General features: G+C 48.9%; 1 protein-coding gene across 1 annotated transcript in view; it reads right to left on the bottom strand.

Annotated features, from left to right (window-relative positions):
- The window catches only part of Parp1 (poly(ADP-ribose) polymerase 1), a 31,896-nt gene extending 7,625 nt beyond the window's left edge, over positions 1-24,271 (bottom strand). The window contains exons 1-14 of the mRNA XM_075989317.1: positions 24,043-24,271; positions 20,093-20,258; positions 16,551-16,666; positions 14,820-15,034; positions 13,282-13,381; positions 9,828-9,944; positions 9,137-9,313; positions 6,947-7,094; positions 5,648-5,788; positions 4,832-5,071; positions 4,604-4,672; positions 4,243-4,375; positions 3,269-3,464; positions 25-153 (exon numbers count right to left, since the gene is read on the bottom strand). Of these exons, the coding sequence (XP_075845432.1) occupies positions 25-153; positions 3,269-3,464; positions 4,243-4,375; positions 4,604-4,672; positions 4,832-5,071; positions 5,648-5,788; positions 6,947-7,094; positions 9,137-9,313; positions 9,828-9,944; positions 13,282-13,381; positions 14,820-15,034; positions 16,551-16,666; positions 20,093-20,258; positions 24,043-24,162 (2,067 nt within the window). The 5' untranslated portion in view covers positions 24,163-24,271. The remainder of the gene's footprint in view (positions 1-24; positions 154-3,268; positions 3,465-4,242; positions 4,376-4,603; positions 4,673-4,831; positions 5,072-5,647; positions 5,789-6,946; positions 7,095-9,136; positions 9,314-9,827; positions 9,945-13,281; positions 13,382-14,819; positions 15,035-16,550; positions 16,667-20,092; positions 20,259-24,042) is intronic.
- Between the last annotated feature and the right edge of the window lie 341 nt (positions 24,272-24,612).

Raw genomic sequence — 24,612 nt, 5'->3', positions numbered from 1 at the left:
GAACTCGCCAGGCTCAGCACCTACCTCGTACTCCACCAGGGCCTTCTTCATGCTCTCCACGTCGAAGATCATCCCGACGAGCTCCTGCACTGGCTTTGGGAGCTTCGACTTAGTGCCAGGCTTTATCGTTAGCTTCTTTACCGCCTCTTCATCCTTCATGTCAGCAGAGAACCCAAAGAAGACAAAGGGCGGTGTCATCAGGGCTTAGCTACAGGTAACTAAGATTTAGGATAGGCTACAGCCAGCAAAAAAAAAAAAAAAAGCCAAATGCTCACCAAAACTCTCCAGACCATAGTGGCCAGGAGGGTTTCTGCACAGACAAAATAATTTTTATGCATTCCCAAGCCGTACCCTCCCCTTCAGCTGTTCTGACAACGCCTGTCCCTCTCTGGGTACATTGGTGCCTGCAGAAGAAGCTGCCCATGCCCGCCCATGGCCACCTTAGAAGGGCTGGCTATGAAAATGAAGTTCAGACCAGCGGGCAGGGACCTGTTAGTACCTGCTCACCCAGGGCAAGCTGCAGGACCCGTCTCCATCCCCTTCCCTACAGTACCTATCCCCATGCGCCACCTCGCTCTGCCAGCCAGCCTGACAGAGATGCAGCACCTCTCGGCACCTGTCATCCCGCTTTGACCTTCTCCAGGTCGCTATTGCTAATCAACGAGTAACACATGAGACTTCACTCCTGCCTCCTGGAGAACTGGGCTAAGCTAACATCAACTTGTTGTGACTGCCTCCTCTAGTTTTCACACCTAAGCCCGACAAGGTGGGCGCTGCGCTGCCCTGTCATGTGGGGTATGGGCAGTGGGAAAATGAAGTGGACTGTGGACCTGGGTTCTCCCTGGAGTGAACTGCAGTCACCTGTGCCAGCAGTGCTCCTGTCATTTCCCAGTGGACCTACTGTGCACACGGAGCTTTAGAGGCACTGGCGGGCAAACTGTCTACGAGCACATTATTTATGACATAGTGACTCCACCTCTGAAGGCACACAAGCATCCATATGCCTACCTGTATCACCACAGCAGGTCCCTGCAAAGAATCTAAATGTCTGACCAGGGGGAGGGGCTGCTTTGTTTTGAGCATCTGTGATTTCTGGCTCACCCCAAGATGGAGTTCCAAGCAATCTGAAGAAATGATGCTTTAACTGTGAGAGGTGGTATACATCTTTAATCCTAGCACTAGAGGCAGGCAGGATCTCTGAGTTTAAGGCTAGCCTGTTCTACATAGTGAATTTCAGGTCAGCAAGTCCCTGTCAAAAACTAAAATTAAACAAACAAACAAACAAAAAAACCCTCAAAGCCTCATGACCTTAACAAATATCTAATCAAACCAACCTAAAAACAAATACGTAACTACCCCAAACACAACCCAACATTCCAAAAGGAAACAGTATCTTTGGGCAGGCGTTAGTTTCCTATGGCAGCTGCTGGCCAAGGGATCGACCACTGAGGTTTTTAAATACACCACTCTAAATCAAGCCAAGTGCTATGCAAGCACCACCCCAGGTGCCATAGTACAAACTGGAAATGCTCAACAGTTCTGCTGCTACCAACTAGGTTATAGTGAGGCCATTTTGCACAAGGCTGGGTTAAATTACTAAGGTTAGTGTCATGGTTTCCGCTTTTAAAACACCTAACTACCTATCTGTCTTACACTGAGCTCCTTATGCAAAGCATTGTCTTTGGAGAAAGTGTGTGGTGGTCCTGGGTCACAAGGGTAGAGATGGGCACAAACCACACAGTACGTAAGGCAGGGTTCAAACACTGTGGCAGGAAAATGACACCAAAGGTGAAACTAGCCAGATGCAGACATACGCCAAGACTTCACTATGGTTAATCCTGGGTAGTTTTAGTGTCCGTGCCTTTCTCAAAAATTTTCTGAAAGAAATACTTAAGATATTTAATTCAGTTCACTTCCAAGTCCAGGGTCTCAAGGCTTCAGCCTACGCATTATGTAAGAGCTAAATTCTACTTAAAAAACAAAAACAAGGGCTGGAGAGATGCCTCAGAGATTAAGAGCACTGGCTGATCTTCTGGAGGTCCTGAGTTCAATTCCCAGCAACCACATGGTGGCTCATAACCATCTGTAATGAGATCTTGTGCCCTCTTCTGGCCTGTAGGCATACAAGGAGGCTGAACACTGTGTACACAATAAAATCTTAAAACAAAACAAAAAAAAAAACAAAACCAAAAACCAAAACCAGAGTCTCACTATGTAAGCATGGCTGCCCTGGAACATGTTAGCATGAAGACCAGAGTGACCTCAAGCTAATAGAGATATACCTGCCTCTGTTCTCTGGAATTAAAGGTGGCACCACACTGCCCTCTGAATTCTATAATAATTTACTTTTATTTTATGTGCACTGGTGTGTTGCCTTTATGTATTTCTGTATGAGGGTGTCAGGTCACCTAGAATTGGAGTTACAGACAGTTGTGAGCTGTCATGTGGATGCTGGGAATTGAAGCTGGGTCCTCTGGAAGAGCAGCCAGAGCTCTTAACCACTAAGCCATCTCTCCAGCCACCTCTAAATTCTATTTTTAACGCAGAGCTCACAACACTCTACAAGAGAATTTCTCCTTTGAGGCATGCTGGAACCCAAAGGCATGGAATTAAAATTTGCACTCATTTATAAATTTCAGCGATTTTACAAAACCAACATGTACAACCTTCCAGAAGGTAAGCATTACAGTGAAGAAGCCCAGAGCAAATGCAGAAATTTCTCTTACTTCATGTCTCAGAATCACTGCTGTGGGTGCAGCAACACTTGTAACTGCATATACCTGTAATCCCAGCACCCAGAAGGCTAAGTGGGAGGGTGTGAGCTCAAATCCAGCTGGAGCTCCCTCCCACCCTGTTCCTATCTAAGTTTCATTTGATGCTTTATGGCATAGGTCTAAAAATAATTTTCTTTTAGCTATGGAGATGATCGTGTGACTTCTGCCCTCATTCATAGGCAGTATTGAAATGTCAAACACCTCCAATTCGGGGTTTATATTGCACTTGAACTTGGTGTATACAGTCTCACATACTGCTTGATTTGTTAGTTGAGGATTTTGCATTACAGAGATGGTATTCAACAGCTTTTTCCTAATGTTCTTGGGTAACACTGGCTCATGTAATGAGCCAGGAAGTTCTCGTCTGTTTTGGGGAGAAGATTTGTCACACTGCTACCATTAACTCTTATCTAAATGTGTCACTGTTCACCAACACCATCTGAGCCACACTGCGGAGTAAGGAACAGATGCTGGAAAAGCTCTATCCTGATTACCTGGCCGTAGTCGATCTCCAGAGGGTAGAACTTTTTGGGATACTTTGTGAAGGTTTTTGAGTGCCAGGCATTTCCAGTCTTCTCTTCATATAATTTCATGAAGTTTTCAATAGCATCCTCTTTAGATGGCATCTGTTCAAGTTTGTTACTGCCGATAACCGTGCCCACTCGGCCCCAGGATCGGAAGATCCAGTACCTGTGAGAGGATATGAAGGAGGCAGACAGACGATGAGCTTTTGTTCTGTTTCATCTTCAGTAAGGGACAGTCTTCCCTCCTCTCCTCTCTGTGTAGCCCTGGCTATCCTGGAACTTGTTCTGAAGACCAGGCTGTCCTCGAATCCAGAGAACCATCTGCTTTGTGCACCACCACTGCCCACCCAAGGGACGCTTTTACAAGTGTGCGCTCTCGCTCTCTTTCCCTCCCTCCCTCCCATTTGTTGACTGGTGCTACAGGTGGAACCAGGGCCTTGAACACACTAGGTAAGCACACTACAACCGAGAGAGCCTATACACTCCAAAACAATCACCTTCATTCTAGTAACCACCAAGTATGGAATGGCACTAAAGAATAAATTTAAAGCCTGGTGGTGGTGGTGAACACCTTTAATCCCAGCACTTGGGAGGCAGAGGCAGGTGGATCTCAAGAATTTGAGGCCAGTTTGGTTTAAAAAGCAAGTCCCAGGATAGCCAGGGCTACAAAGAGAAACTGATTCAAAAAACAAACAAAATAAACTTTAATTTTAATACATGCACAACAATAAATCATGAATCTTGTTTGTTTTTAATGCCCAAGAGAATAACCCAGTGGTAGATGTGAAACCACAGCCTGTGATGGTTGAGCCAAGCACAGCAACACAACTGATTGTCAGCGCTGCTATTTTTAACGGGGAGTTCTGCTCCAGGTTCTGCGGCAGCCTGACTTTTCAAGGTGGGCAGCACATTCTAAGCCTGGAGGGAATCTGTTCCCAGCTCACCTGCTCTCCTTGTCATCCTCCAGAAGTTGCAGCTTGTAATAGGAGTTGGTCCCTTTCACAATGTCCACCAGGCCAAGTGTGGCACTGAACACCTTCCCGCCTTTCTCCAGGACGTGGGCAGAGTGTTCCAGACCTGCCCCAGAGGCAAAGCTCCTGTAGTTTTTTCCCTTGAAGGGCTAGGGTGCAGGAGAGGGGTCTGTGGGCCTAGGAGTCCCCAGTCAATTGTGTGTTTCACCACGTTTAGAGGTTCTCCCACCGGCACCCATGATTCCAGGACTGGCTGGCAATCAAAGGCTGCCTGCTCCCTCTGGCTACTCTCTGAACCACCACTGCGGGGCATGAGTGGCCCCTCATCACTCACCAGAGTCAGGGTCAACAGCTGCTCCTCCCTTCAGAGTTAACTTCATCCTCTTCTCAGACTTGTTGACACCTCAGGAAGGGACAGAGGAACATAAAGAACCAAACTAAGGCAACAAAGGCAGAGCAGCTTCCAGAGGCGTGCAGCATGGGTGCTGTGTGTGCCCACTCAACCCAGCTCGCCAGAGCAGCACACAGAAGCAAGGTCACAGGCAGGGCAGCGGGGTCTCACCTTCCTCCTTGACAGGGCCCTTGCTCTTCTTGGAGGGTGCAGCTGACTTGCCCTTGGGGACTGGCACTTCAACAGGTTCTACCTTCACCTCAGCCCCCCACGAGGACAAGCTATGGGCTGAGAGCAGCTCTTGGAAAGTCTTAGTGGAGGCAGACACATCCTGGAGGAAGTCCTCACACACAACTTGAACGTTGGCTGCTTTCACTTCCTCCATCTTCTTACTCATCTTTTCCACCTCCTCTGTTTAAATCCAGAAAGGAGGGGAAAAAAACCAAACAAACCATAAGCAAAAAAGTGAGCCGGACTTGTAGTTACTGCAGCCCCAGAATACTAATGTCCTCATGATCAACACTTCCTCCATCCTCTCCATCCGACAGTCATGATCCAATGGCACTGGCTGTCCCTCGGGTATGGAATACCAAGGGAGCCATCTTCTCCCAACCCCAGCGTGGTGTCAGAGGTACTCAACAGAAATTGACTCTTGGGCCCAGACCCACAACATTCACCAGTCCAGCCTAAAAATATGGGCCTCATCACCAGACTGTGAAGCAGTAACCTTCACCCTATCTACAAAGGAACCAGTTCCTCTCTATTTTCATACCTTTTGTTCTGACAGCGAACTGGGGACATCCCATGGACACCGCACAGTGACACTTACTATGGCCCACGGCTGGGAATGCTGAGCCACTGTGAGCACACACAAGGACTGCACAGTACAATACCAGTTTACATTCAAGCAACGACAGGCTGAACCCCAGCTGTGCCACACACACACCCTTCTTACACTTGCAAGAGACATGAGCCCGTTAAACTCACTTTTAGTGCTGATACACAGGGAGGCCTTGTTGGCCGAGCCCGTCAACTTGCCCCCAAGTTTCTCAATCATGGCTTTTGCTTCGTCTTTGTTCTGGGAGAGTTTACCGAGAGTCAGGATCTTCATGTTGGCCAGCGGCTTATCTGGGACAGGAAAGTAGATGCGTCAGGCTAGGCCCACTCAACTCTGCTCCCAGGAAAAGACAAAGTGAAGCAAGACTAACTGCAGGCTCCTTGGGAGAAAACCCCAGAAGCCAGGGTGTGGCCAGCCTTGGGAAATCTTGGGAAGACCAAAGCCCACAGCCAGTGGGAGAGCAAAGGGCAAAACAGCAAACTTCCACTTGAGGACCTGAGTTCCGCAACAGAGAAAACTGGGTAGGAACAAACCATGAACTGGCAACCCGGGACTGCTCAGGGGGCAGACAGGATACGCTGCATCTGGAGATGGGAAGAGAATGCTCAAGAGGGTAGGTGGCGAGACCTAACTCCTGAGTAACTTCTTGGTGACAAAGGCCTTCATCAGTGTGATCACACTGAGTTGAGCTGTTCCAGGAAAGGCAGAGCAAGCTGCACCAAGTACCCAGCACTGACTGTAAGGCTGGCATGGATGGGGCCCCCTGGGAAAGGAAGGCAAGAACGCATCACTGGTTACAGCCAGGCCACAGCTCGTATCTCTCAATAGGGGAGGTCTAGCCTATCCGCTCTAGAGGGTGGACATTGATGACACCACGTGAATCTTATTAATGTCTCTGTAGAGAACAAAATCACAGATTTGGGTGTGAATGGCAATCGAGGAGACAGCAGAGGAAGGACCTGTCAAAGGGGGACTGGAGAGCAGATATTGACTGACCACCGTGTGCTCATGTAGACCCCAGGATTCAAGCAGCAGAGAGGACTTGGGGCAACCACCGCTCAGCACCAGGGGTGGAACAGGTGCAGCTGGGCTGGTGTCCAGAAGCAGAGCCTTGACCTCCACCTTTATGGTTCAAGAGTGTCCACATGCCTGAAGGGGTGGGCAACATTTCTCCTTGCCAACAAAACATAGCTCTATCTGCTTCTGACGGCCTGAGGCATGCCAACTCATGACTGGGATCTCCCCAGGGTCCTGATGGCAGGGAGGACAACGGGCCTGGAGAGTGAGGATGTGCTTTGTAGCACACCATGTGGTATATTCTGACCATCCCCAAGGAACGCTGACCACATGGCAAACAGACCACAGGATACCCTCGTCATTCCTCTATGTCTTTGCATGGCACGGCTCCTAGGAATAAACCCAGCCCATAATCCTTCCCGGAGTCATACCTGCTGGGACAGAGGAGTTCACAGCTTTGGGTGCTGAGGTAACGGAGGGTGGAGGTGCCAGTGGCGCTGGGGCACTGGTCTCCGGAGGGAATATCCGGTCCTGTTTTTTGACCTTTAATTTCCTGAGGTAGGATATTTCTCGGAATTCCTAAACAACATTAAGTTTCAGTTTTAAAGGCATCGGATGTCTCTTGAAATAAACCTGCAATAGACTAAGTGGGACATGTCCTGTCCAAATTAAATAATCCTTCTTAAAATCTCTACAATAAACAGGAGAATGCTGAAGTTCCAGGAAGAAAGCTTGTTACTGTTACCGTTTATAGGACTCACTTCCTTTATCTATGACAGATCAGTTACTGCAGGGGCCTGAGAGAAAAAATAGTACCCTTCAGAAAAACAAAACAAGGGCCAATGAGGCGGCTCAGTGGAGACTGCCGAGCCAGGGATCTGAGTTTGACCCCCAGAACCCACATGGTGGAAGAACTCCCACAAACTGTTCTCTGCCCTCTACATGTGCACCATGGTACACGAGCCCCCCCCCCAATAAAAGTCATATCTTAATACAAAATAAAAAGCCAGGGGACAGCTTAGTGAGAGAAGCGTCACCAGCCCTAGGATGCATGCTGGGACCTCCTTGTCCTTGACCTCTAGGGTCCTCAGGTGCTTCCCTCAGGGCTGAAGGCCAGAGGGTAGAGTGGTGGTGCAGGCCTTTAATCCCAGCACTTGGGAGGCAGACGGATCTCTGTGAGTTAAGGGCCAGCCTGGTCTAAACACAGTGAGTTCTAGGAACAGCCAGGGCTGTATAGAGACAATGAACTGTTATCCAGTATCAAAATCCAATCAACTACCCAGTTACAGGGAACCCTGAGCGCACATTCCCAAGCGAAGGAAGCTAATATAACTGGTCCCTAATGTAAACTAGACTCTGGGTAGCGGGGCCTCAGGCTCACTGGTTTTAAGGGATCAAAAACAAAAACACCTCAAACACCCAGTGAGAGATTTAGAAGTTTTCCGAAGGAGACCCAGGTTAAGTTCCCTTGCTTGCTAGGGAGGAATACACATAGCAAGCCCTCTTGTGGTCACCAGAAATGGCTCAACTGGCGCAGTTCTTTCTGTTTCCCAAACGACTTACATACAGGCCTTGCAGTAGGGAGGGAGGTGGTCACTTGATGGTGTCACAGAGCACAGTCTCTGCTCCCAAGTCTCCCTCTTGAGAAAGGAACTTCCTAGTTGTGCCCATGTTCAGTGAATGGCAAGTGAGGTGCCAGACACCTTCAGGTTCACACTCATCAATGCCACATGGCACAAAAGGTTAGACAGAGGGCCTTTGCCCTCAGGAAGCAGTTCTGTCTGGACAGCGTACAGCACACAGATGCCAGGAGGGGAGATATGCAGGAATACGTGCAGGCAGTACCTGGACAAGTCTGCCAAGAGTCAAAACAGCAGAGTTGCCTGGACACAGGTACCTCGTAAAACACAGTAGCCAATGGGAACCCTGGCAAGTAGAATCAGTCAGGAAGGGTCACAAGGGTTCTGGAGGACATTAAGGAGCTGACTTTTGGTCTGAGATAAGCACCTGGGGAAACAACAGTCATGAACTCCACAATGTTTGGACAGCAAGCATCACCAGACTGAGCACATTTTGCACCCTCCCACAAAGGAGGTTAAGTACACACTCTGCCATCTAATGACGGATTCTGCTCATTGTCATCTTACAACTGTCCCAACCAAAGGCAGGAAAAGGCACAAAAATGCTATATAAGGGATTGTAGAATCTGCGTATCAGAAAGCTGGGCAAGGTGAGTCATCTGCCCCCGCCCCCAGGGTTTCTTTGTAGCTTTGGAGCCTGTCCTGGAACTAGCTCTTGTAGACCAGGCTGGTCTCGAACTCAGAGATCTCCCCGCCTCTCCCTCCTGAGAGCTGGGATTAAAGGCAGTGCCATCACCATCTTGGCTGGCAAGCTGAGATTCTAATGGTGAGGAAATGATTAAGTCAGGTGGGCTATCGAGTAGCTTACTCAGGCCAAGGAAGGCAGAGCTAGCCCAGGGAGGGGAGGGGGGTGATCACAGCAGTAAACGAGGAACAGAGAGCACTGGTTATGAGGAACATGGACTGTCATCTTAAGACCTGACGTATGCTCAAGTCCAGTCACATTTCCTGCCAGCAGATTCTAGATGCCCCAACACTTACCTTTGGAGTTACCCATTCCTTTCGGCTAGGAGTCTGTGTCTTGACCATGCACTTGGTCCAGGCAGTGACATCCCCAGTACAATAGTAAGCATCACTCTTGAAGACCAGCTGCCCTGAGCACTCCTCGCAGGGCAGGAGGGCCCCGAACGCCATGCCATCAGCAACACGATCCAAGATCTGAAGAAACATGTCAGAGACCAGAGGCTCAGGACATGATAGCTACCAATGAAGACGGAAGAGCTCTCAAACAGACCTATGCCCTAGAAAAAGGTCGTCTCTGGGCTCTACCACAGCTCAGCTGCCAGCTTACGATACAGGCCAGGCTTTACACTTGGGGGTCTTGCGGCAACCCCACCTCAGGAAATTAGAAAGCCAAGGGAGGCCTACAGCATACATTCTACTACACAAGGAGTGGCCCAAGCAGGTGCAGGGTGGGTTTAGCAGCCATGGGACACATGGCAGCAGACAGCAGAGGTCCTTGGGTCAGTGCTATATATGTATATGAACACACAAGGTACTGTGTACCAAGTAAAAGTACCTGCTCACCTTGGGACTTCACCAAGTTCTAAATCAGAACAAACATGAGGCAATGTATGGTATAGCTGGGAAAGCCTCCCAACTGAAGGAGACGGTGAGCCGTGATTTCTTTAAGTGCCTTCTTTGTGTTCCCCCCAACACAAAGGCAGCTCACCGCAGACTCTCCAGATGGTACTTGCTGCTGGTTAAAGATAAGTAACTCCTTCAGGTCATTGATGGAACAGGCTTTCTTCAGTTCATCTTTGATATTCCAGATCAGGTCGTTCTGGGCCTGAGGATGAGACCCCACAATGGAAATCAAAGTTAAACACACACACACACACACACACACACCCTTGTTTTCTTACCATACTAAAAATTGCATTTATTAACAAGCATACACTGACATGTTCCATAGTGCACATATGTAGGTCAGAGAATAGCGTGTGGGATTTGGTTCTCTCCTTTCATATTTTAAGCTTTTTTTTGACAAAGGGTCTCTCTATTATGTAGCCCTGACTGTCTAGGAACTTGCTATGTATATTAGGCTAGCCTTGAACTCACAGAAAGCCACCTGTCTCTGCCTCCCAAGCGTTAGAATTAAGGTGTGTTATCACATCTAGACCCCATAATGTAGTTTTTGGAGATGAAACTCAGAGGCCTAGGACAAGTCAGGGGCTGATGAACGCTGCGTTGGTCTCGGGGCTGGCCACAAGTCTGGTGGTATGGTTGTTGCTACTGAGGCAGAGGGTATGGGTCTTCTTTGGGGGGCAATAAAAGCCTGGGCTGTACACTTCAAAAGTTTAAGTGGTAACCTTTAGGGAGAGACTAGGGTAAAAGAGGATCTCACTCAGGAACCCAGGCTGCCTTCAAACTCATGGCAATTCTCCTGCCTCAGTCTTTGCTGAACTAATGAGTTAATTAAGAGCTACTTTGATTAACAAAATGGCTCACGGGAAAAGTCTCTTGCTACTAGCCTGATGACCTGACTTTGACCCCTGGGGCCCACTTTGTAGAAGTAGAGAACTAAATTCGGCAAGTTGTCCCGACTTCCATATGAACACCATGTACACATGCAAAACAATTAATATAAAAATATGAAAAATCAGACTGGAGAGATGGTTTAGAGATGCAACCACATGGTAGCTCAAAACCTCCTCCTTGGGCACCAGGCAAGCATGCGGTACACAACATAGATGCAGTGCCCTTATTGGCTGAGCTCTATCACCGGAGTGGCAGGCCCCATCACTGAGCCTTCCACTGCAAACCCTTGAGGGCTCCTCCTCCAAAGCCAGCCTGGCCAACTCCACCACTACCAGGGTTTAACCCTCAGGCAAATCCATGTGCACATCAAAATAAGCCCAGGCAATGTTCTTAGAAAATACTCTGCAAAGTATAGAGGAGACCACTCGTTAGACTGAATCCCTGCTGGGCGGTGTGATGCACACCTTTAATCCCAGCACTCCTGAGGCAGAGGCAAGAGGATCTCTGATTTCAAGGCCAGCCCGGTCTACAAAGTGAGTTCCAGGACAGACAGAGCTACAAAGAGAAACACTGTCTCAAAAACCCAAAAGACTGAATTCTCTATTGCACAGGGTTTTGGTGTCAACCCCTATGAAAGCTGTTTTAAAAGATACAGAGAAGCAACTACAAGTTCTGGGTAGGGCTTATGGCCCCAACACCCAGTTAGATTCCTTAAGTCTCCTAGACACTCAAGCTCAAGCAGGAATCTATGTGATCTCTTCTGGAACTGGGACTTTAAATCTCAATTTCAGTGTCTACTGAGTGCCCACTCTTTGCTGTTGCTTTAAGTTCTATCTCATTTATTTTCACAACTACTGGCCAAGGAGGCCGGCCAAGATGAGCCTCCACCTTCCATGGGGTAGCAGGCTGCACCTTCTAAGCTGGAAAGGAGAATGCTGGTCCTACTATACTACACAGGCTGCCATTCATGCCAGGGCAAGACATCGACCCCACTAATTAAGGCCATTACCTACATGCACTCCCTGCTTCCCAGTTCCAGTGCTGGGCCCTCAGTACCATCCTTTTCACTTTTCCCTGTAGCAGAAACACACTGGGACACCAGGAGCAACAGTCTATGAAGACAGGTTTCACAGAAATGGCAGAATATTTCTCTTTACAGCTGAGGGAGAAGGAGCTGAGAACGTAATCCAAACTTCTGGCTCGCTCTTCATCATTGGCCACATCGGGGAGAAAGTATCAGCACACCCACTGAAGGGAATGTGCCGTGGATTATACCCATTGTTAATAAAAAATGGATTGGCTGATAACAGGGCCAAGAAGAGATTGGGTGAGACAGCCTTACAGAGAAAATGATGGGAGGAAGGGAGGAGTCAGGAGAGTTGGGAGAGATGTCAGTCAGCTGCTGAATAAGCAAGACACGTAGAAAATGAGGTACCAAGTCATGAGCCATGTGGCAAGGCACAGATAGAAATGAGTTTATCGGCTGAGCATTTGCAATTAATGTACGCCTCTGTGTGTTTATTTGGGACCAGGTGGTCAGGACAGAAAGCTTCCATTTATAGGAACGCAAAGATGAATAAAAATCAAATGTGGGAATGGCTAGAGATGACTCAACTAGAGGACCTGGGTTCAATTTCCAGCATCCACATGGCGACTCACAACCTTCTCTAGTTCTAGTTCCAAACAACCTTGTACCCTCTTCTGGCCTCCGTAGGGAGCAGACACACAGGCAGCCAAAACACCCGTTGCACATTACACTCACTCAAGTAGAGGGCTCCACCGGTCAAAATCAGAAACTCAAACAGATGGCCTCTGAAAAATCATGTTCCCAAGAAGAGACCCACTGTTCTCTGCCCAAACACAGCACAGCAAGAGTGATGAGCCCCTCTGGTCGATGACCATTGATTTAGTGGGGGAAATTCCTTTTTGTTGTTGTTGCATTGTTTTTTGTTTATTATTTTATTTGTTTATTTATTTATATGCTGTTCTGCATGCCAGAACACCAGATCTCATTCTAGGTGGTCGTGAGCCACCATGTGATTACTGGGAACTGAACTCAGAATCTCTGGAAGAGCAGCCAGTGTTCTTAGCCAGAGCCATTGCTTCAACCCATTTTGTTTCTTTTCAAGACAGGGTTTGTCTGTGTAGCCTTGGCTGTCCTGAACTGGCTCTGTATACCAGGCTGTTCTCAAACTCAGAGATTCGCCTGTCTTTGCTTCTTGAGTGCTGGGATGTGGAGATTCCCTTTTTATTGCATGCTTTCCAGTCCTTTGTTAAAAAAGACCTTCATTTTAAAAACTGGGAAAACTTTCTCCTTAGGCCTCCAAGGTATCTATGCTAAGAACCTCTATACTCAGGAGCAAGCCTGCAGCTAAGATAGTGATACCTGGGTTGAGACTGAAGCATCACTTTGTGTCGCCCAGCGAGTCTGGGGAGACATGGCACATTCTACAGCGCCTGGTCCATGCTGCAGGCCTGGCATCTGAGTCTAATGTGTCCCATCACCCAAATAAAAATGACTTCTGCGAAGGGGAGGAAACAAGCTGGGAGAAAAGCCTCGTGGCCCAACAACAGTCACATTTGTGAGAATTTGCACTGGTCTTGCTAAGTAGGGACAGCCAGATGTCCTCCTGCCCAGGACTCACCTTGAGGGCCTTTTCCAGCTTACTGTCCTTGTCCTTTCCTTTTTTAGATTTCTTTTTGGCCACCTCATCTGCTCCATCCACCTCGTCACCTTTTCTCTTTCTGAAAGATACAGGACTTATTTAAGAACCAGAGCCTCCCGTCCAATAGGACACCCAGTGTGAACCCCATTAGCCCCTCTTCCACCTGCCTTCTCACTCTGCTCTCGGGAGCAGCTATGACTTTCACAACATTTTTGGCCAATGAGGGGCCTGGAGCTCACTTTAGTGTCTAGAACAACCAGGACACACCAAGGGCTCAGGTCACACCTGATGCTAAACCCCACGTCTCTTACACACAAAGTGACGGGGGACTGTGGAAAAGCCAAACACAGCTACTAGAACTGAGCCTAACTGGGTGGTGGTGGTAAGCACTTGTAATTCCAGCACTCGGGAGGCAGAGACAGGCAGAGCCCTGTGAGTTTGGGGCCAGCCTGGTCTACAGAATGTGTTCCAGGACAGCCAAGGATACACAGAAAACCCTGCAGCCTGAGTTCACCCTGTACTCCGCAAAGCCATGTGCTAGGGGAGGAGGACTATGGTGCTAACAAGATGAAACAGCTCACTCGGGCACAGGACCGAGAGGAGGGTCTGGCACACCAACCATGCTCAACACACCCCAGCTCTCCAGGCATGACGGTAGCCAGAGAATCCCAATCCCCTGTGCTCTAAGAGTCCAAAACATCCTCACCACTGGCCTGACTTGCTAGCTTCACACTCCAGAGGCACCGGTGCTGCTCCAAGAGCTTGTGTTAGGATCTGGAATGGTGCAAGCTTCTTGGTGACAGTGGTACAGATACGGCTCATGAACACAGTACACTGCTCTATGCCGTAGCATGCTCGTTCTAAGTCACCCTAGACGCTACCTCCGTGTGTGGACCCACCTATCCACCACTGTCTATTCACTTATCAACAGCCACGATTCACCCAGGGACCCAAACAAAGAAACACACGTGGACTTTCTCAGGGTGGTAAACGATGGCCATTAACATGTAAGGGAACTACTTGACTGGTCTGAGAGCATCTGAAGGCTGTATAAAAAAGCGGCACAGAGGGCTGGAGAGATGGCTCAGTGGTTAAGAGCATTGCCTGCTCTTCCAAAGGTCCTGAGTTCAATTCCCGGCAACCACAAGGTGGCTCACAACCATCTATCTGTAATGAGGTCTGGTGCCCTCTTCTGGCCTGCAGACATACACAGACAGAATATTGTATACATAATAAATAAATAAATGAATAAATAAATATAAGAATTAAAAAAAAAGCGGCATAGTCTGCTGTACCAGGCCCGAGGGCAGAAGTTCAGAGTGCCTGGAGGTAGATCTCATAACTAGTGAGCTGCCGGAGGTGGGGGGTGGGGGAAGAGGTGCTGGAATAGCAGATGCCCCAGTCTCTCTGCTGTCCTGATACCACAGGCCCACAGCTCCTGGCTTTCCGATCATCAGCAGAGGAATGGAGTCCACAGGCGGCCTCAGGACTCCACATTTTAATCACAGCCAACCTACCCCTCACTCTTGACTCCTGGGAGCTGCTTCTTTAGGGCTTCTTTGTCCTCCGCAGAGAGGAGGCTAAAGCCCTTGAGTTGGCTGGCACTATACTCAGGCCGGAAGCCCAGCTCCTCCCGGTTCTTGACAAAGCAAGTTGGATGGTACCAGCGGTCGATCATACCCAGCTGAGGTTTCTCCGGGTCCAGCATTTTCTTGGACAGGCGCACCTGGCCCTGTAGGGACAATGTGGCACATAAGGAATGACAAGGCCAGACAGGGGAACAGGTAGCCTAAATCCCATCAAAGCACAGGTAGCAACTCAGAAAATTTTGGCTCTTATGCCACCAAGGATTGTGGGTACCCTTAGGTCCCTGCACTAACATTCTATGAGACGGACACGCTACCTACTGCATTAGTAGTAAGACACCTTGCACTGTGGATGACTACCTACCCACCTGCTTAGACAAGTAACGAAGTACTAACACTTCCCTGACATGGTGTGCTGGTCAGCAGTGGCACTGCACCATTCTATAAAGGATTCAGTGTGGCAACTTATCCCAACAGAGACTTTTCACCTATCCTCCACCCTCCCGTGGACTGTGGTTACTATACCTAAGGGTCCGGCTAAGTTGCAGATAAGCAAGAGCTGGGTCCTGCCAGGTGTACAATTCCTACAAGTGACATTTCTGTAAGTTTCCCACCTGTGAGGCGGTGGACAAGAACCCAGTGAACAAGGTTCCTGATAATGCAGAAATCTCCTTCCAGGGTCGAGTGATACTCGAGCACAGACCAGGCTGTGCTCCCCTGGAAGCAAGGGCACCATACTTTTTACCTCCAATTTTTAATGGTGGAAGGCAAGGACAGTTAGCGATTACATTTTCCTCTGTCTTGTGCCTACTACATTTGGCTCTTGAACTATTCCCAAAGGCCTTTATACCATCAGACTGTGATGCTCTTGGGAGTTGGTAGAAAGCCTACTAGAAGGTTAGAGCTTTGGGTTTCCCTTGATATTAAGAGGTTGGTCTTTCTGTTTTGCATTCCACAAGATGAAAAGGACTCCTGTGCCAGGCTCCTGCCATGTGTGATGCCACCCAAACAACAGGGCCAAGGAACCATGACTGAAACACCTAAAACCGAGAGCCAACACAAAGCTCCCTCTTCAGGTAGACGACCTCTGGCATTGTTACCATACAGAATGTTGACTCATGCACCTCACAATACTCCAAGGGAGAGAAACCCTTCACCAGTGCTAAGTGAATCATGGCAGCAGAGAAGAAAATGCTGGCGAGCATAGGCACACCTTCTACCCTGTTCTCAGTAGCATACCCAGCCAGCCAGCCACCCCACCCGACTGGCTGCCAGCCTTCAGGGGCAAGAACTAGTGGCAGGGTAGGCTGGTCTGTGAAGTTACTCTGACAAACCAGGATTGCTGAAGGCCCACACAGCCCTCCTAACCTCAAACCAACTACACAAGAACTCCCCCGAACCTGCTTGACTTTGGGGACCTATGCTGGTGCTTTCCAAGATCTTTCTTCCAGGGCCCCTGCCCATGGAGGCAGCTGCACAATGGCACAGGACTCGATCTGCCCAGAACTGTCACTCCCCTCTCTACAAGGCTCTCCACTGTATTTCTGACCATGGGTGCGGAGCCAAAATGGAGAGGCTGTTTGCTCTTTTCTCCTGAGATAGCCAATGCCCCCCACCTAAGGTGAGATCCCACAAGTGCAGACACTGGCTCCCCAGCGCTACCTTTTCTATCTTCTCCATACAGCCCTTGCATGTACTCCTGTTGGACTTGGCGTATTCAGCTGTGAAGTCACCCAGTGTCTTCTCCGCCTTGCCGCCACTTCCATCTTGGCCTTTGCCTGAAGAACCAAACATACATCACTGCTCAACTCTGCAGCTTCACACTGCAGTCCCCAAATGTCCCCATCTTCTGTCTTCCTCCGCCCAGGATCCTCCCACAAAGACATTGTGATTTGGGTGAGCACAATCAGTTTAGGTCATCTCTACTGGCAACAACTATGGTTATTTTTTGTTTAATTTCCAACTCAGACTTCTCATTGCTATTGTGCTTTTATGATTCAAAGTTAAGTGTTGAATTGAAAGGAATATTTAAATACAGATGAACCACAAGCCTATATAAGAACTGAACATATGGTGAAGGGCTTAAGGGGGAGACAAAAAGCTAGATTTAAAAAGTTTATTTACTTTATGTGTATGGGGATTTTGCTTGCATGTCTGTGTACCAGTTGTATACATGGTACCAGTGGGGTACAGAGAGGGTGCTGGATCCTCTGGAAGTAGAGCTATGGACACTGTGAGCTGCCATGTAAGTGCTGGAAATTAAACCCAGGTCTTCTAGAAGAGCTTCCAGTGCCCTTAAGGGCTGAGTGATCTCTAAAGCCCCTAGACTCATGCTGGATGTGGTGGCATATGCCTTTAATCCTAGCACCTAGGAGGCAGGGGACAGCCTGGTCTATATAGGGAGTTCCAGGATAACCAGAGCTAAACAGTAAGACCCCATCTAAAAAGTAAATATGATTGAGAGATCGCTTGAGGGCAAAACGTCTGACAACTTTAATTGTATAGCCAGCCATGACTCATGATGGAAGGGCAAAGTTGACTGCCACCAATTATCTTCTGGCCCACATATGAATAAGTCAGAACACAGCAATACTCAGAGGATAGCTTCAGGAATCCACAGAAAAGCTACTAGTAAGTATACTCTGAAAATTTATAGAAAACCAGGCCAATATGCAAATATGAAAGCCATTTCCACATTAGAAATAAAAACCAGAAAAAATCAATTAAAGCACATAGCTATTTAAATACATAAAATACTTCAGAGCGTATAATTTAATTTAAATACATAAGATATTTCACAGAGCCCATTCCTGTCATGATGGACTCTTAGTCCGAATAAAATCTTTCCTCTCTGAGTTGCTTTGGTCACGCTGTCCTACCACAGCAGCAGAAGTCATGAGTACAGTCTTTCAACAAAGGCCGCTGTAACAACAGGAAAGCCTCACCGTCATCCTATAGCTAACACAAGCTAACTTCAGCCCAAGTGTTGTGGGATATTTGTACTAAGTAAAGGAGTACTGCTGGGACTGATGTAATAAAAGGCTGAATGGCCAATAGCTAGGCAGGAGAGGACAGGCAGGATTTCCGGGGAAAGGCAGGAAGAGGAAGAATCCAGAGAGGTGGGATATGCCAAGAGACAGGGAGAGGAAATGGGAGGTGCAAGATGGAAGAGAGGTAATGCCACGTGATAGACAATCATAGATTAATATAAATGGGTTAATATAAGTTTTACGAGCTAGTTACAAACAAGCCTAAGCTATAGGTCAAACTTTCATAATAAGAAATATCCATGTCATTATTTGTGATCTGGTGGCCCCAAGGAAAGTCTGACTATACCCAAGTTCTATCCTTGGGATACGATCGGCGTTAAGAAAGAATAGCCATGTATGTATGCAATGACCCCCCTCCCAAAATAAATAAATGTAATAAAATTTATAGTTAAAGTGAAAGGTGAGCCACAGACTGGGAGACAGTATAGTCACAATACTTGTGTTTGGCCAGTAACCTGCACCTAGGATTAAGCACTCATAGTGCAGGGATAAAGTACACACTGAAATCATGACAAGTGGGCGGGGGAGATGGCTCAGAGTATTTGTTGTTCTTGTGGAGGATCCAGGTTCATTTCCTAGGACCCATCCATGGTGGTTCACAACTGTCCATAACTCTAGCTCCGGGTGACCCAAAGTTCTTTTCTGACCTCCCTGGGAACCAAGCACAAACATGCAGACAAAACACTCCTACACATTTAAAAAGAAAAGAAAAGGAGGGGAAAAAAGAAAGAAATCACGACAAGCTACAGGCTGAGTATCCCCATCCAAAATGCTTGGCATCTGTTCTGGAGTTCAATTTTTTGTTTTGACTTTTGGAATAATTGCAGATACACAAAACATCCTGGAGTCAGGAGGGACTGCAGGTCCGCACATGAAATCCATCTGTTTCAGACACATTACACACACAGCCCAAAGGTAAGTGCACACGGTATTTCCAGCCTGTCTACGGTTGACTCCAACTGTCACGAAGTCAGGTGCGGAGCCTTCCACCTGTGGTGCACTGCTGCTCAGTTTCAAGTTTTTGATGAAGGACACTCGAACTTTATCAACACTACAAAGTCTGCGGAATAAATAATCACCAACCCACAGTCACCAACAGGAAAGACCAAGGACACGTCATGCCAAATGAAAAAGGGCAGAGGAAAGTACACACATTTATTTCCTTTTCTCCCTGCAACTAAACCCAAGCAAAACTGACCCAGGAGGCTAGAAATCAGAACAGAAGCCAAGGCTGTGGCTGACTGTGGGGTTGTTTTTTTGTTTTTCTTTCCAGACAAGGCTTCTCTGTGTAGCCCTGGTACTCACTCTATAGACCAGGCTAGCCAACTCTCAGAGAACCACCTGCCTCTGCCATAGCTGGGAATAAAGGTGTGCAGGTGTGTGCCAACACTGTCCTCCTTGAGGTCTGTTTATATTTTGCTTTGAGACAGGATCTCCATACACACCACTGGGTATCCTTGAACTCACAGAGATCCACCTGACTCTGCCTGAGGTCTGTTTTTTTCTTTTTCCTTTCTTTCATTTTTTTTTTTAAAGATTTCCCAAGTATGAGAAGAAAGAAAAGGTACAGAAGTCTTTTATTGGGGTAACCTCTGTGCTTAGGACCTGAAAGGCAGTGACCCCGCCTCACAGCGAGAAGTTATCCATCCATTCAAGCCCAGAGAATGCACAACAGCAAGATCACGATGTGTCAATCAAGTTTCATCAACTGCTGTAAATGCGCTAATGTGGAGTGAGGGGCCCATGGGAGCACCGCACTCTTGTATCTCTTGGGTTTCCTAAAACTGCTCTAAAAACCAAAGTCCGGCTGGTGAGATGGCTCGGCTGTGAAGGTATATGCTGTGCAAGCCTGGCAGCCCGAGTTCAATTCCAGGAGCCCATGCAAATAAGGAGAGACCCAACTTAGTAAAGCTGTCCTCCACATGTAGACTGTAGCATACGTGCACACACACGCACAACAGACACTACTACTAATAAAAAAAATCAAAACTTATTAAAAATGAAACCATGCAAATTTAAAGGCTACATTTTCAGTGTCTGGAAATACAAAACATCAGACCTCGTGCAACAGACCATGTGGCCGGATGGGGAGATGCTCTCATTCTACCGGTGCAAGACAGAGACAGGGCTGTATTCCTGCCCCCCCTTACACACCTGCCACGCCCCCAGCCTCTGCTGTCTTCTTGACCTTCTGCTGGTCGTCCCATCGCAGCTCAGAGAACCCGTCCACCTCAACATCAGGCTGCCGGATGGAGTGGCCCACCTTCCAGAAGCAGGAGAAGTGGTACCAGTGTGGGACCTTTCCGTCGAACATGGGAGACTAGAAGTCATAAAGCAGGGGTGAGAGAGATGTTAATCTGTGTAGTCCCCAAGCCCAGGCAGCAATGGGAGCCCCCTTCTCTTTCCTGCGGCCTGTCTGGGGTTCTCTCATGCCACACAATGACTGGCAAATAGACAAGACAGAGCTTCCCGCGTTTCACCTTAACTATTTTCCTAAAAGCTAAAAATTATAGCTGCTCCACTCCCACAGCCCACTGTCTCAGGACAAGAAGCTGGCCCCAGGTTTCTTTTTTTTTTTTTTTTTTTTGGTTTTTTCGAGACAGGGTTTCTCTGTGGCTTTGGAGCCTGTCCTGGAACTAGCTCTGTAGACCAGGCTGGTCTCGAACTCACTGAGATCCGACTGCCTCTGCCTCCCGAGTGCTGGGATTAAAGGCGTGCGCCACCACCGCCCGGCTCCCAGGTTTCTTTTAAGGGAACGTGCTGCCTTTTAACTTGCTGCACCGCCTAGTGAGAAACACAGCACATCTCAGGGTCCCGGCGACCCCTGTACCCATTACAAAGCTCGACAGCAGCACTTGAGATCAAGGCGGCCCAGAAGTGGCTCTTACGTGCCCCTGTAGTTAAAAATAATGAGGAACAGGACCCCGATGAGCCAGGCAGAGAAAATGTGTCAGGCGCAGCAAGGTTTGCACATGTGACTACAAGAAACAGCTTCTGTGGGGGGGGGGTGAAGAAGAGCCCGAGGGGAAGGAAGACCCCTAGGCCTGGAGCTAGGCTGACCCCTGGCAGCAGGGAGGTACCCAATTCCCACGTGAGCTCGTGCCACTTCAGGTGTTTTCTTTCCCTGTGATGCTCTGGGCCCAGCCCTGCCTGTTTTAGAGATGAGGGAGGCACAGGCCTTAACCCAGTTTCCTGTGCTCTTCCTTCACAAACCATGCCTGTGAAGCAGCAATCCTGTCTCATAGAGGGCAGCAACAACAATGGAGCCGGATGGGACAAGAATTTGACACCAAGGTTTTTCCACCATCCTGATGGCAGAAGAGCTACCTAACAAACTGCCTTCTGATAAGATGGCCCACGATGACTGCCTCCAAGGAAGAGAGAGGTGAAGGCCAATGAGATAAAAATATCACAGCAGCACTGAACATAAGCACCATGTTGGGGTTATGGAGACAAGTGATATTTTGAAGAAGCATGGCAAGTCGGGTACTCCAATAATCACTCCCACTCCACGAGTGGTTCCTTTTCAGATGCATTAAAATGTAAGGCTGAGGGCTGCAGAGATGGCTCTGTGGTTAAGCTGCTCGTCAGAGAGCCTGGGTTCAATTCCTTGCTATGGGCACAGAATGCTCAAATCCTTGTAGGATTACCTTCTTCCTCCCAGTCAAGTGGCCTGAGGGTACAACTTCTCCCTTCCTAGCCAGCTTTGAAAAAAATCAGGGTTTTAGTTGCTCAAAGAACAATCCTCCCATAGAAATGTAAAAAGAAGGCATTTAAATTCAGGCACCAGAAGAAAGGTTTCTTGCAGGCCAGCTCATAGGACCAACTTTAAATTCAGAACTAAGCAGGGGTGGGGGTGGGGAGGATGAGGGCATGCACTAGGGAGGCAGAGACTGGCAGATCTCTGGGACTTTGAGGCCAGCCTGGTCTACAGAACAAGTTCCAGGACAAACACCAAAGCTACAGAGAAAACTGGGTCTGGGGGAGGGGGAGAGAAAAAAAGAAAAAGAAAAATCAGTCCCAACTACAACTGAGGAAGAGAATCCCTTACTTTGAATAACAGTTTCTTTCACAATCAATAAAATCCGGAGGAGGGCCTTGAATGCTGAATTAATTATCAATGGCAGTCCCAGACTCCCGTCTTACTTCTTCTCCTGGACAATGGGAAACAGGGTCACACTCTCACCTAAGGACTATTCTCTGGCTAACACAGGAAACCCAAAAATGCTTAAAATGTGTGATGTGGAAAGGAAACTGATTATCTGAAAGGCTGGGCGTGGTGGCGCACACCTTTAATCTCAGTGGCAGGCAGAGGCAGGCAGATCTCTCTGACTTCAAGGACAGCAAGAAGGTTGACGCGCGGAGCCCACAGTCTCAAATCAAAACAAAACAAAAAACCAAACAAACAGCGGGAAAGACTGGGTGTGGTGGCGGCCAGCACTTCAGAGAGGGAGGCCATAGAATCTCGAAGGTCAGCCGTGAAACCCTGTCTCAAAACCAGCCAACCTGCTTCTGGGAAAGCACCATTACTTCAAACCTTACTAATACCCCCCCCCCCCTCATAGCTGCTGTAATTAGGACGCGGAATCTCCAATCACAAAGTGATATGAAAATGTAAGCCTCCAACACCTTTGCTGGGAAGGATGTGGATCCAGGTTGGGAGCCAGTTTGCTCTTAACCTGGAGAGCCCCGAGTTCTTTTTACTACCTCCGAGAGTAAAGACCTCAGTTGGAAACAGCTCTGAACTGTTCTTCCAATTTTAGGCCCTTCCCTCTGAGCTATCTCCATCTTCCTGCCCTACTTTTGTGAATAAAGTCTCTTAATCAAGTTCCCACACTTGACTGGGACATCTTGGGCACCTCCTCTTCTAGTGCCCAGCGCCATCAGCTGCAAGGCTTATCAATCCTCTCCATATTCTCTTCACCACGCGGAAAGCGCCCAGGGTGGGTTCCCTGCCCAATCCTGATGGCAAGCAACAAAAATGTGCCTCCCAGTACTTGTGATTTTTGTCAACAAAAGCAATTATAGAGACACTGTCGCAGAGCCTGGGACCTAGCTGGTACTTAATAAATGTATGCGAAATGAATGAGAACTGCGTGCCGGGCTTGCTGACTGAGCTAGGGAGTCTAGCCCTTCCCAGGGCGCTAAGATGTCAATTTTAGTTCTTGCCATAATGTGAAATATCAGAAGCAAAGTGGGCCCTCGTACCCACTGGTGAACGTCTTACCCCCATCCCCCAGTAAGTACCGAACCCCGTTGAGGGTTCTCAGGCCTTTATCCTGAAACATATTACAGCAGCAGAACAGCAAGGGAAATCAATTACCTTGACCATTAGCAGTGAGCTTGGGTAACTTGAGTATGGGGGGAGGTAGGGATGGGGAGGAAGGAACAGAGCAGGTGAGAACCACACTTGCAAAGGCAGGCATCAGAAAACCAGAAGACTCTTTAACCCACCCCCTCACTGCGCGTCCCAATTCTTGAACCATCACGGGAAGCGTCCGTGAACACACCAGAAAGCGCCCAGAAGTCAGTGACCCCGGGAAGTTTGGAGAAAATGTTATTTCCAACTAGAAATCAGGCCCAAAGCGAACGTACTGTAAAGAAACAGTAGTGCTTTGCATAATTAAAATAGAAATACCGAGAGAACGGAAGTCGAAGGGATAACCAAAAATAGGCTTAAGGGGAAAAAAATCCCAAAACTCCAAATGCTCGTCCTCTTTATTCACGTAGGACAAAAAAATCTTCCAGAACAAGGTAGGCCCAAATCAGAGCAGCTTCAAAGACAGCGCGCACACCCTCCACCCCCACCCCCAGAGAAGGCAGTGAAATAAACAAGAACTCTGCGACCACCCAGACCCAGCGGAGAGGCCTGTCGTTTTTACAAAGCCAGAGGCTCGCTCTTCCCGGGCTTTTCTTGCAGGGTTAGCTCAATCCCCCGGAAGGGGTCGGCCCAGTGGGCCTCAAGGACGGCGGCAGCAGCGCCGCGGGCCTTTCCCGCCCTTCTCTCCCCGTTACCGTGAGCCGCAGGGGGAGCGCGGCGGCCCCGAACCCAAACAGCCGCCGCGGCCGCGCCGCCCTGCGCCCCCGGCCCGGCCCCGCCGCACCTGCACCATGATGGCCATGCGGAGCGAGTCCTTGGGGATACTCTCGCTGCATTTCTTGCAAGAGGCGCGCCCGCTCTTAGCGTACTCCACCCGGTAAAGCCTCTCCGAGGCCTCCGCCATCCTTCCGCTCGTGCCGCAGAAGCAGCCAGATGCTGCCGCCTGTGGGCTCCCCTAACGTGTCCGTTCCCCGCAAGCGTGCGGCGCCGCCTCCGCTCGCGATAGATTGCTGATGCCTGGCGGCGGGACCGCCCCCAAGCCCGCGCACGGGGGCGGGGCTTCGACACGCGCCGGGCCGGGGGAGGGGGGGGGGTTGCGTGCCAGTGCGTCTGCGCCCGTGCGCGCTGGTCTCGCAGCCTCTGGGGCGGGGGCCCGGGGAAACCGATAGGCGCCACCCCTTTTGTCGGTTTGTCCAGGGAGGCTTCCTTGCTCTCCCAACTTCTTCCACCTCGCCCCACTCCCGTTTTTTTCTAGGTCTGTCTGAGAGCAAGCCCTGCTGACCCTAAGTAGGGCTTTATGGTCTGCAGCCTCCATACTGCTGGCACAGAAAACCAACCAAAGCCTAACTTTTCA

The sequence above is a fragment of the Microtus pennsylvanicus genome, chromosome 10, assembly GCF_037038515.1.
Source record: "Microtus pennsylvanicus isolate mMicPen1 chromosome 10, mMicPen1.hap1, whole genome shotgun sequence".
In the NCBI taxonomy this organism is placed as follows: domain Eukaryota; kingdom Metazoa; phylum Chordata; class Mammalia; order Rodentia; family Cricetidae; genus Microtus; species Microtus pennsylvanicus.
Note: the sequence above shows the minus strand (reverse complement) of the source record. Positions and strands in the feature narration are given on the sequence as shown.